We start from the raw sequence: 13,654 nt of genomic DNA, 5'->3' as shown, positions 1-13,654 counted from the left end.
GTCTAATAATAGAGGAAATTAAAACAGTCCCCTTAATGATCTACACTTTAAAGAACTGGTATGTGTCCTTTTTCTACACCACAAACTCTTTTCTTCTTACAGTGAGGAAGCATTAAGTAGAATGTTTTTTCAGTCAACACTGTATCTTGGGCATTTTTCCATGAGAACACACAGTTCTACTTCATTCTTTTTTCAGGTTATATATTATTTTCCTATATGGCCACACCACAATTCATTTAGAGGCCGGCATTGTTACTTTCACTTTACAGTTGAGGAGATAAGCTCCAACAGGTTGTGTAACTTGTCTAAGGTCACACAGTTAGTAAGGGGCAGGGGCAGGGCTGGAACCAGGCCAACCTGAGCCTGTGTCCCCAAACAGTCCTGCCCCACAATGTACTGTTCTGCATGTTTCCATCAACTAGACCATGAACCCTTTGAAGACAGTGGATTCGTGTCTTTAAGTCTCCGGTCACTAGCACTGCGCTGGCACATTATAAAAGTTAAATATTTGTTGTGTAAATACCTGCTGAATGTCACCTTTTCTGTACTACATTTATCTTCCCTACTATGCCATTCACATTTTTCATGATGCATATAGTGGGGGCACAAACGCCTGTTAAAACTATAGATCCAACACCCTGCACAGAACTGCCTCCCACTCTGAGCCTGGGTCACTCGGCTTCTCTGTCTCAGAATTCATGTGCAACTCCAGCCAGGAGCCTTGAGCTCCTTTTACAGGAGCTTCCCTGACAGAAGGCTCTGGCACAGAGGCCCCCCTATTCAGCCCTAACACACCAGCATAAGAAGTCAGCACTAGAAAGGATCTTAATCATTTGTCTGACCCCCTCTGCACTTTGCAGTAACTGTAAACCATGGTTCTGACAAACCAATAAGGCTTCACACCATAAGAAATTAAAAAATTCAAAACAAAAGTGTAAGGCAATTAAACGTAGATTATGCTAGGTACTATTTGGGGGAGGGGGGCGATATGAAGGCCGTGAGATTTTGCAAAGACCTAAATGTCTACTTGAGCCTCCAAAAAACGAAGAACCCCAAGTTTATAGTCTTGTCCTGCCTGATTCCATGGAACTACAGAATTTTCACCTCAGTAATCTCCAGCCCCATACTTCTCTGAATATGAGCCATACCTGCTAGAAACAGGTTCTTCTGTTGTATCGTTAGGCATAAAGCTTCAGATTAAGAAACTTTAGTAAGTTTTCACATAACAAAAACAGTTGGTAAAACAAACACAAAAGTTCATTTTTCCATTAAATTTAGTCTTGGAACTTAGTTACTTTGACGTTACTACCAAAAGCACGAGCAACTACTATTACTGCTGTAACAATACCCCATTTTCCCTCCTAATTACCCCATATACAAGCCTTAGTATCTAATTCCTAGCAGCTCTTCAAAAGGACTATTAGGACCTACTGGACCATATGCTTTGTTTGTTGACAATGATATTTGAAGATTTGTTCAATTCTAGAGACAACCACCTAAGATTATAAAGTGGGTTCTTGGGTTTGTTTCATGGCAAGACACTACAGCATAAAGGCACAAGAAGCCAAGACCCATCATAGAGCAAAGTTTTACCCTGTACATGACATAAATTGGACACATTTACAAAATCACTCATTCACTCATTTAGGAAAATGTTACTGAGCCTAACCTGGCCCTGAGGCACACACAACAGCCAACAAGACGGGCCCCATCCCTGCCCCCCTGAACCTGGGGATGAGACAGAGGAGAGACATCAGGAAACCAGAGAGGAAAACTGCAGAGTGCCATGGGATCCCACAGAAGGCTGCCTGCCCCAGACATCAGTGTCGGGAAAGACTTCCCAGAGGAAACAGCACGTAGGCTGAGACTAAAGGAGTCGGCCATGGAGGGTGTGGAGACTGAGAGTGGGAACCAGGGGTGGGCAGATTATGTTCTAAGTAGAAAGAATCCATTTAACTGTCCGTAGACCAGGCAGCAGGGTAAGGTTGCCAATCAGTGACAGATGAAAACAGCCCTGATTAAATACTCCCGCCCCCAATTAGGTACTGCTTTCTTCTGTCCCAAACATTTGACATTCAAATAACCACACCACAGTCTGGTTACGTTTCCAGCCAAGCTTCCCTCTGGAAGGTGATAAAGGACCTCCTCTTAAACGTCTTTCACTTGCTAGACAGTGATCTCTTTATATTTTGGTTTTATTTTTGATACTTTTCTATTCTACATACAAATAATATTAGAAGGTGAAACTCTCAAAATAACCCAGCGTGTAAAATATGCAGGTGGAAAAAAGTTAGACTAGGTAGTCACCCCAGACATAGTAGGACTGATAAAATATTTCAGAGAGAGTCATTTAATTATAACAGCACTAGTCATTACATGTTGATTAAGTCATTTTTTCAAATTTTTCCTAATTTTAATTATAATCCTAAATCCTTTAATTATTAATTACACTATTCCTGTGGTGGTTAAGCAGCCTCAGTGTTGCAGCAAACAAGAAAATTAATCACGCAAAGACATCAATTAGACAGTATACTCACAAAATTACAATTTAACATTTTTTCTTTACCTGTGAAAACTTGTTCAATGCCTATCAGAAATTAAGCAGTCACCAAGGTAAGAATGTTTTTAAAATGTAGTACTGACACAAAACCATCTAACATTTTGGAAGAATAAATGTTTGGGGGATAATAGCACACATCTAATATTAAATGCCAAGCACTTTTATAGGTTCTGTATAGTACATATGAGAGGGCCACTAGCCACACGTGGCTATTGAGAACTGGAAGTGTGGCTAGTTCAAAGTAAGATGTGCTATTTGTGTAAAATATGTTCTGGAATGTGAAAGGTTTAGTATGAAAAAAAAAAAGAACACCTTAAAATATCTCACTAATAATGTTTTAATATTACCTATATGTTTAAATAATATTTTGGGTATAGTGAGTTAAATAAAATATATCATTAAAATTAATTTCACTTGTTTTTCCCCTTTTTACGTGGCTACTAGAAATTTTAAAATTGCATATGTGTCCCTGGCCAGTTTTGCTCAGTGGTTAGACCATTGGCCTGCGGACTGACGGGTCCTGATTTCAATCCTGGCCAAGGACACATACCTAGGTTGTAGGCTTGTCCCCAGCCCTGGTTGGGGAGCATGCAGGAGGCAACCAATCAATGTCTCTCTCTCACATCGATGTTTCTCCCTCTCTCTCTTTCTAAAAAAGCAATGGAAAAAAATTTCCTCAGGTGAGGATTAAAAATAAACAAACAAATAAAATGTATGTGTGGCTCACATGTTTCTACTGGACAGAACTCATCTAAAACATGCCCAGCTGCTGTCCACATTGTTGATATTATTTACTCTTTTCTTGTGACTCAGTCATCATGAGGAACTTCAACTACCACCCTGTGTGTAGTCTGTAATTGTGACATCTTTGGTGTCGACTGAGGTCAGGCCCTCAGACCTCAGACCACAACCTCAGGCTGCGCTTAAAGCTGTGTCTTCTGTGGTTTCCATCAGTCTGTCTGCCCACAACTACACCCCTCTAGCAACCTCGGGTGCAGCGTCTAAAGATGTAGAAGCCAGGTAAATTAGAATTGTGCAACATGGAAGAAAGGTTAAGTAAGGGCTGAAAAGGTTCTCCTAACAAACTGGCTTCAGTGCCAGACTCTCTGACAACATTCTGACTGCTCGGAGGCTCTCTTCTGCCTCAACTACCCTAACAGAGTCCTCTAGTCGACTCCAGACACCTACCATCAACTTTAACTTAGAAATGAAGCACTTCACAACTCAGCTGAAAATCCTCTAAACAGTAATTTCAGTTTGAAGAGATGAAAAAGTTGAGATGGATGGTGGTGCTAGTTGCTGAACAACGCGAATGTACTTAATGCCACAGAACTGTACACTAAAAAATAGTTACAATGGTAAATTTTATGTTAGTTATATTTTACCACAATTTAAAAAACAACCTTCAAGAGTTTCATATCTTTCTCAGGATCAAGTTCAAACTCTTAGGCAGGTCATACATAGCTCTCAGAACCTCCCCCTTGCTTCATCTGGCCTATGGTCCCGGCACTCTCCTCACATCATGGGGAATCATGCCTCAATGCCCACACATGTTAAATCTCCACCTAACAGCCCTTCCCTATCACCTCCTTCTTATCCTTCTCAACTCCACTCCAACGTTACCTCCTCAGTGAAAATTCTAGACATCCCAAGAAGGCTCCCATCACCACTGTGCCCCAGCTACAACTTGACCTGTCATCCTTGCAATCCTTACCTCTAGGAATGGCATTGTTTTGTTCTTGGGATTGTGGCCCACTGGGAGCTCACCGAGAGCAGGGGCTGTGCCCAGTCCCAGCACAGATGCGGGATCTCAGTGATGTACCCTAAATGCCCGTTGAGGCCAGTCAGTAAACAAGTCCTTACTGGATGCCCACTAGAGGCAGGCAATGTCCTGAGCACTGGGGATACTGCAATGGGAAAAAACCAAGCCCTGCTTCCATAGAGCTTCCACAAATAAATGCCAGGTGAACATAAGCACCATAAAAAGAAATGAAGCCCAGTAAGGGGAGGGGCATTTTGTACAAAGTAGCGGGGAGGGTGTCATCTAGGTAGAGACCAGAAAGAAGGGGTGAGCTTTCCAGCTCTCAGATACGAGTGATTCCACAAGTGATAAACTACCGAGCTGTGGTCTGCATAATAAAAGGTACTAGAAAGAGAAGGCAAACCTTAATTTCTAAGGAAAGCAAGCCATTCCCTCTCTGTGCTATCAACTTGACCGGTCACCACCGGGCTCCTCAGCGTGGAGAACGTAAGCAGGACCTCAGTGGTGAAGGGCACTTATGATCTTTCTAACTGAATCCCGTCCCCCATGAAGCCTTGCGGTTGCCGGACAAAACTCAGGAAGAACAAACGTTCATTGAGAGTTTATTCTGTATCTTAACAGAATGCTCTGAGCACTTGTTCACAACAACTTTTAGAAACATTCTGTTATTAAATCCATTTTAAAGAGGAAAATAAGGCACAAAAAGGTTAAATAACATTTCCAAGATCACAGAGCTAGTAAGTGGCAAAGACAGAATTTGAAATCAGGCAGTTTGGCTCCAGAATCTGAGCTGATAACCACTATGCCATACCTTTTCACTTTTCTTAATTTTTTTATTTTTAAAAAATATATCTTTATTGATTTCAGAGAGAGGAAGGGAGAGGGAGGGAGATAGAAACATCAATGATGAGAGACAGTCATTAATCAGCTGCCTCCTGCACGCCCCCAACTGGGGATGAAGCTCACAACCCGGCCATGTGCCCCCACCGGGAATTGAATTGCTATCTTCTGGATCCTAGGTCGACACTCAACCGCTGAGCCACACCCGGCCCAGCCAGTTTTCTTTAAATATATTTTGATTTCAGAGAGAGGAAGGGAGAGGAAGAGAGATAGAAATATCAATGAGTCACTGATCGACTGCCTCCTGCACACCCCCTGCTAGAGATCGAGCCCACAACCCAGGCACGTGCCCTGATCAGGAATGAAACCATGATCTCCTAGATCATAAGTCAACTGCTGAGCCACAGTGGCTGGGCCCATTTCACATTTTTATTTCCTATCACAAAATACTCTTTATTCCTATTGTAGGGCTTTTTTCCCTGTTAATCCTAAAATTGTCAAATTTTATTTAATCTTTCTTCATATTTTGACCAAACTTCACTTCTCATTTCTAGTTCTATCACATAAATCTTTCTATACTTAAATCACTTGTGAGGTTAACTATTATTTACTGATATTACTTTCAAGACAGACAGAGAGAAAGAAACATAAGCATGCAAGAGAGTAAAAAGCAGAACACAAACTATCGATGCAGAGACATAGGTTACGCTACTATAAAAAGTGTGCGTGCATACAAACTGTGCCAGGGGCTGGGAGCACAATGCTGCGGGAGGCCCAGGCCAGCCACTGCTGAGGAAGCCTGGCCTAGTGGGGCCTCAGGGTGGGGCTGATATGCAAACTGACAAGTACAAGAGATGACGTGTGTGGCAGGCCACAGATGCCCAGGCAGCAATCTAAAGCACCAAAAACACATTAAAAACCACTTAATATACGGCACGTGATTTTTCTTACTTGCCATATTTAAGTAAAGATTTAAGATTAAGATTTAAGAGTAATGTCTTTTGGGATCTAGCAGGCACCTCAAGCTCAACAGTCAAAAATAAAGCTCACTCTTCCCCACAGAGCCCTATAAATCTGATCCTTCTCAAGTGTTCTCTCTCCTGGTTAAAGGAAAAACAAGCCTGGCTGCTGAAGCCATAAACTCATATCCTCAACTCCAGCCGCTGCACTTCCTTCCTTTTTCTCAACCACAAACACATTCACATGTGGGCACACTCACTCACACGTACGCACAGTTGCCGGCAATCACACTCACCAGCACTCACCCTCACTCACATTCGCTTCATTAGATCTGTTTTACCTCCTTCTGACAGGGTCCTTCTCTTCTCCTTCAGGTCAAGTCGGGCCTGCACCAACTGGTCTCCTGACTGCTCCGCCTGTTTCTTCTTAATCTCCCTCACTCCACAGTCTACCCTCCCCTGGTGCCAGGATTCCCTCATGCAAATCTGGCTGCCTCACTCCATTCTTTAAAAAAGTTTGGTGGTTTCTGACCACCCACAGGATCAAATGCTAACCCTCTTATAGAGCATGTGTGCAGGTGCACACACCCCTCTTCACAAATGAATCCAACACGACTTTCCATATCATATCTTCCTTCACTCAACAAATCATCATTGAACACCAACTATGTGTCCAGTCATTGGGATAGGCACTGGTGGTAAACACCAAATAAAAAGAGACAGCACCTACCCTCGTAAAACTAATAGTCAGGATAAGAAACAGACATTAATCAAACAGTCACACAAACAATGTTTAAGACTGCAACTATGCCAAGTATTGCAAAGACACACCAGGCAAAATATCCTGAAATCAGATCGTGGCAATGGTGTACAACCTTGTAAACACACTTAAAAAGGCTGAATTATAGACAATGAAAGGTGCATTTTATGGTATGTGAATTTCACACACACACACACACACATATATTTTCCTCCTAAAGAAAAAGACACACCAGGTTGAATGCCTCCATTGGTGGATTTGGCCAAGGAAAAGATGGTGAAAGCTTTCCAGAGGAAATGAAACTTATTATAACTAACACTTATTGAGCATTTACTATACAACAGGCACGTTTCCCTTTAATAATCCATCTGACCATCCTAACAACTCTACAAGGTCACCATTATTATCCACAGCTTTGAAACAAGGAACTTCACCCATGGTCAGAGAGCTAATAAATATCACCATTTATTCACACCTAAGCCAACTGACTCTTACTTGCTACAGTGAAGTTGCCTAGGCAATGCCTGCTACTCGGAATTACTTACAATACAGCAAGTAAACCACTGTTTCATTTCTTCCGGTACAAATTTCTTTCTGTGTCCTTTGTCTTTACCACAGCCTATAAGGCCCTACAGGATCCTACACCATCCCCCTACTACCACCCCTTTCGACTGCACCTCCTCTATTCTTTCCCTCACATACTCTGCTCCAGCCACCCAGGCTCCTTGTGTTTCTCCAGTATGCTGGGCACACTCCTACCATGGGGCCTTTGCATTTGCTTGAGCTATAATTACAATCACAACATGTTATAAATCATGATTCTGCCCCACCTTCAGTTAACATGTGGTCTAGATACACTAACAATGCCACTAGCAAGATTCTGTATTGAACTGCATACGTAATATTTCAAGTGCCACTTATTAATTTTAGTCAAAACTACCTTTTTCCAAGTCTTTCATTGTCCTGTGTGATGTCACAGGCAAAGGTTTCTATTTTACAAAATCCATTAAAAGCACGTTTTGCTTACCAATTAGTATGATCAACAGCCATCTTTGCAGTAGAAGAAAACAAAGCAACCAAGCAAGAAGTGTACCAACAGAAATTGACCACCATCATTGCTCCATCAGCCTAGAACCATAGTTTGTGAAATAACTATGGCAACAGCACTTCAATGCACCAACCCCACCAAACTTTTACTGAAAAGCTATTGCCCATCTGTGCAAACAAACACAAAAAAAGCACGCTGATCCAGTTATATAACCTCAATACAATAACCTGGGGATAGTTTTAAGTTCCTATCCTGCTAAAATAAAAAAAAATCCCAAGTAACTCTTAGCATCTATACTAGCATAGTCTGTTCCAAGTAGGACGCTAGCTGAGAAAGGAAAGACACATTTAACACACTGACATTTAAAACAGAGTTGTCCCTCAAGATGGTGAAAACTATCACTTTTTATGAAAATGATTCTCCTTGGGATTCTTTTAAGTAGTAAGCTTCATCTGAGCTGAGCATAAGGGGAAAAATGTAGCCAAACTCAAATTACTAGCACCTCTAGCAACATGCCTTGACTACAGCAAACTCCTTCTAAGTGACTGGCACAGAGGCTAGGAGCAAAGGCTAAGTGACTGGCACAGAGGCTAGGAGCAAAGGCTTTTGAGAGAGTTTGTTTTCAAACTTTGTTTGACCACTGACTAGCCCGAGGACCTTAGCCAAGTTTCTTTAGCTCTTGAGCCTCAGTCTCCATAAAAATGCAGACACCACCACAAAACCTGTGACAGTGCCATAGCACATGACAAATGCCATTCACTGAGTGCTCACTACTACTAAACTGCATTGTAGGATGTAAAACAGCTGCAAAACTTTACAGCTGTACTTAATATTATAGCCTTTAGAAGAATTATCCATATAGACTATTGTTAACTTCAATAAAACTAATAATAAAGCTTTTATATACACATCTTTGTATAATCAAGGGTTTGTTTTTCCTTTTATGAATTTTTGGGCAGTCCAAAGGCTAGACATAGTTTTATTATTTTAAATGGCAATATTATGTTTATAATTTTTTTTAAAAAAAATTAAGTTTTTTTTTTTTAAAAACAAAAAAACTCCAGTCTTTGTTTTGTTTACTGAATTAGGCTATAAATTCAAGCTTTTCAGGTGACTTAATTATTAATTAACAATAATAGTGAACATCTACTGAGCTCTTCCTACTGCTCTATCATACAAAGATACTTGGGCAACTTACTGTAAGAGGCTGCCAAAGCAACGTATGTCAGTTGCCTCAATCTTTGAGGTAGCCAACATGAATATTATTGACCTTCATGAAAGTATCTGTTATATATCAAGTTTGGAACCAACCATAACCACTTGGTAGTCACCAGGACCAACTCATTTTACAGATGCGAAACTAAGGCCCACAGAATATAAGTCCAAAGGTCACACAGTTACTAACAAGAGAGGACTAGAAGCTAATCTCCCTACTTCCAGTTCATTGTTTTAGCAATTATATGACAGGTGATGGTTTAAAAAGATAAAGACCTATTCCAATACCTCCAAATGTTTCAACATAGTTTGGAAGACAGTGAACACCTGAAATAAGTAAATGTTTGTTTAATGAGAGTTAAATATTAAGCACAAAATAATGTAACCCACAGCCTATAGTACACAGGGCTCCTGAGACAGAGGAGTGGAATTGGCTAGTCGCAGTGCGTGATGTCTACTGGAGGTAAGGAGTCCCACAGCTAACATAACCAAAACACTACCACCAGAGTGCCTTTCTTATGAATACGACACATTTCAGAAGCATACTACCTCCTTCACTCAAGTTAACATTCCTTTGGAAGAGTAAAACGTATCCTTAGCACCATTACCCAAATATAATTCACCTACGCACAAAAGTTAGGAGCGAGCTGCAAATGCTCACTCCTTTCCAAAAAGAATGATGCTTATGATCACAATTGTTTTGATCCTTTAATGCTCTGAATCAGGCTCTTTTTATTAAAATGCTTTTTCTATCAAAGTTCTCCAGGTATAGCCTAAATGCTTTCAGGCCCAGATCTTAGGGACAAGACAACAAATACTTTTTAAAATATTGCCCGCTTGTTTCTTGGGGAGAAAAGGTGAATAACTACAGATGATAGCATGCAAAACTAGTCTGATAAGGGAAAATTCCAAAATATCACTGTTTAACAGTAGATAGTCATGGAACTCTATGTAAGGGGCAAACTGAAGACTTCTACAAAGACTTTAATGTGTCAGATGAGAACATAGGTGTTTTCCCGTTTATTCTCAACAGCTGAGAGACTGGGTGCTGCAGTAAACCACGTGATCAATTCAAAATCACCACGGACACTACACCCTAATTACCAATTCTCAAATAAACTAAAATATACTCTAAACCTGTGTTGCTCGATGTGGTAGCCACTAAACACACATGGCTACTAAGCAACTGAAATGTGCTGGTCTGAGCTGAGATGTGCTATAAGCGTAAAACTTCACTTCACACTGGACTCATACTAGGTTTCAATGATTTAGTACAAAAAAAGTAAAATATCACATTAATAAATGTTTCATATGATTATTTTTGATATAATGAGTTAACAAAAGATATTATTTTTAAAATACCACCCTTTTAAAGGTAGTTACTAGAAAATTTAAAATTGAGTTTGTGTGGCTCCCTTTACATTCCCATTGGAAGTGCTGCGCTCTACAAACTATGCAAAAATATGATCCAATCTTGCTTCAATGATTCATCATGATGCTGAACACCAAATACTCAATAAAGGACAAAAACCTTATTCATACCTCGGGTATGTAGTTTAAGATGTTATCAAGTGAGAATTGCATGTTATTAAAACTCCTATTACATTTACAATCAACCCTGGCTGTGTTAATAGAGGAAGGGCTCAATCCCACAAGTAGTATTTTTAGGGATTGAGAAGGAAACACAAAAGTTAAAGGCCACAAAGAGGAACTAACAGAAATACTACCTGTTTTTCTAGAAGGCATTTTAAATCAAAAGCAGAGTGTTTAAAATAGTTAACAGATCTATCTCTTTTTAAAAAGCAGTACTTGATTATTTTGAGTATCATGAAGAAATTTCCCAAATGCTACCTAAGCCAGCTTCTTTAAAAAGGAAACCTGGTAATACAATGCAGAGACTGGAAACCAACCATGTGGAATAGAGGTAAAATGCCTGAATGTACCACGTGAAAAATAAAAACCAAGTGGTTTTTTAAACAGGGTATTTAGAATTAAACATTATGCAATGATAAAAATCAGTCAAAAATTTGTAGATATCCTTGAATATTGTTATAGTATAATAAATACATCAGTCCACTCTTACAGGTTTAACTAAAACTGCTTTCAAAATTCCAAAACACCATAATGCCTATTCCAAATCCAGCCAGTGAGAATTAGGGAGGGAACAGTTTCCAAACACCTCATCTTGCAGAGGGTAAAATTAGAAATCGACACTCCAGAGCCACGCTGACAGTAATAAACATCTGCATGGCACTCTGGAGGGCACTTTTTGGACACATCATTCTGTCTGACTGTAGGCACGGCCCACGGACACTGGTATGTTTTCATCCCTACCAAATTCCTGGCGGGGAGGCCTTGACTTGTTCAAGGTCACATAGCTAAAAAGTAGCAGAACCAGTACTTGAATCTGAATCTTCTGATGCTCATCCAATTCTCCTTCCATTACAAGACAAATCATTCATTGAAAACCGAATGTTGAGAAACAAAACACTCCCTGATGCCAAAGAAGGATCTAAGGATCAACCGGGTCAAACCTTAAGATGCTGCAAACAGGATGTGCTGGCATCGGTTCAAAAGGGGGAAGAGATTATCCAAAGAGGAAACGACTTGGAAGATCAGGGGAGAAATCTAATCTAAATGTCCTTGGGTGCAGCACTGCAGAAAATCAGGGTTCAAGCAGAAAACGCTGTGGTTTTCAATGCAGAGACTGTAGGTTAAAAGTGATTTTGCTGTTACTTTACTATGTGTTTGAGTATTTTACTTCATAAACAGGCACTCAGAAAACCAATCCAGCCTTCTGGGTCCCCCCCCTAAGTCCTACATTTTCCCCCCTGTCATGACATTTATTTCACAAAAACCCTGATTAGAGGATTATAATTCAGCACCCGTGGCTGTTTAGAGGAAGGGAAGGGAAGGGAAGAGGTCGGGCGGGAGGTGGGATGCAATGGCCAGTGTCCCCTGCCCAGCAGGACGCATCCTGGAGGGCAGGACAAAGGCGGCGCCACCGCCGGGGGACCTCGCTCCGCCTCCGCAGCGCGGTGACAGCGGCCGGGAGCGCACCGCGAAGACCACAGCCGCAGGACAAGGGACTCCCGGGCAGCTCTGCAGGCCCACCCCTAGGTGGGCTCCTGCGCGCGGCAGCCCCAGAACCGGGGGCACCCGGGCCCGACCCACCCCCACCCCTCGGTGGGCTCCTGCGCGCGGCAGCCCCAGAACCGGGGGCACCGGGACCCGACCCACCCCCACCCCTAGGTGGGCTCCTGCGCCCGGCAGCCCCAGAACCGGGGGCACCGGGACCGACCCACCCCCACCCCTAGGTGGGCTCCTGCGCGCGGCAGCCCCAGAACCGGGGGCACCGGGACCCGACCCAACCCCTAGGTGGACTCCTGCGCGCGGCAGCCCCAGAACCGGGGCACCGGGACCCGACCCACCCCCACCCCTAGGTGGGCTCCTGCGCGCGGCAGCCCCAGAACCGGGGGCACCGGGACCCGACCCAACCCCTAGGTGGGCTCCTGCGCGCGGCAGCCCCAGAACCGGGGCACCGGGAGACGCGGCCGCAGCGCGGGAGCACGGCCGGGCCCCCGCCGCGGGCGCCGGGACGCGAGCGCGGCGCGTTTCAGGGAGTCAGAGGCGCCTGAGCCCCGCACCTGGGCGAGCGCCGCGCAGCCCCCGCCTCGCGCCTAAGCCGCCAGCACGGGCGGAAAATGACGGCCCCGGCTTCGCCCCCCGCCCCCTCCCGGCAGGAAGGGCCGCGGCCGAGGGGGCGCCGCCGGCCCCGGCCCCGGCCCCGGCCCCGCCCGCCCCGCGCTGACAGCCCGCGACCCGCCCGCCCGGGGTCCCCGGGCCCGGCGCGCCCACCGGGCCACTTCCTTCCCGACCCGCCGGCCGGCCTCGAGCGGGGCCGGGCGGGGAGCGCGGGAGGAAGGCGGCCTGGCGCGCGGCCCGCGGAGGAAGCCGCCGCCGCCCGCACCCACCGGCATCATCGCGACGCGGGTCCGCGACGCCCTCCGCTGCCTGACAGGACGCTCGGCGCCGCGCCCGCCGCGCCCGCCGCTCCGGCCGCCCTCACAGGCCGCGCGCCGCCGCCGCGCCCCCGGGCCCTCCGCGGCGAGGCGGCGGGTGCAGCGGGCTGCGGAGCCCGGCCGGCTTGTCGCGGCCGCCGGCGCGCTGCGTCGCTGTCCCGGGACCCGCCGTCGCCGCCGCCACCGCAGCCGCCGCCGCCGCCACCGGAGCGCCTCGCGCCGCCCGCCCGCGGGCGCTCTCCTCAGCCCCTGCAGGCCACGCCCCCAGCACGTCGCCCCCGCACGGGGCCCGTCGCCGCCTGCGATTGGCCCGAGGGAGGCAGGGGCGGGGACGGGGCGGGGCTTCCAGGCCCCACCCACCGGCTCGCTCTCGGCCGCGGCCAGGTGCGAGCGCGCCCGTGCGCGTCCGCGCGCCCGGGGGGAGGGGCGGGCACGCTGCGGACGCCCGGCCCCGCCCTGCTTGGCGGCGCGTGGGCTCCAGGCCGCGG

At 45.2% G+C, this 13,654-nt stretch overlaps 1 protein-coding gene across 1 annotated transcript in view; it reads right to left on the bottom strand.

The window, feature by feature from the left end:
- Positions 1 to 13,189, bottom strand: part of PPP1R13B (protein phosphatase 1 regulatory subunit 13B) — a 59,022-nt gene extending 45,833 nt beyond the window's left edge. Inside the window, exon 1 of the mRNA XM_087818978.1 lies at positions 13,119 to 13,189. Coding sequence (XP_087675104.1) covers positions 13,119 to 13,127 — 9 coding nt within the window. The 5' untranslated portion in view covers positions 13,128 to 13,189. The remainder of the gene's footprint in view (positions 1 to 13,118) is intronic.
- Between the last annotated feature and the right edge of the window lie 465 nt (positions 13,190 to 13,654).

Source organism: Miniopterus natalensis, chromosome 1 (genome assembly GCF_054644295.1).
Source record: "Miniopterus natalensis isolate mMinNat1 chromosome 1, mMinNat1.hap1, whole genome shotgun sequence".
In the NCBI taxonomy this organism is placed as follows: Eukaryota; Metazoa; Chordata; class Mammalia; order Chiroptera; family Miniopteridae; genus Miniopterus; species Miniopterus natalensis.
The sequence above is the reverse complement of the archived record's forward strand: the minus strand, read 5'-3'. Positions and strand labels throughout refer to the sequence as shown.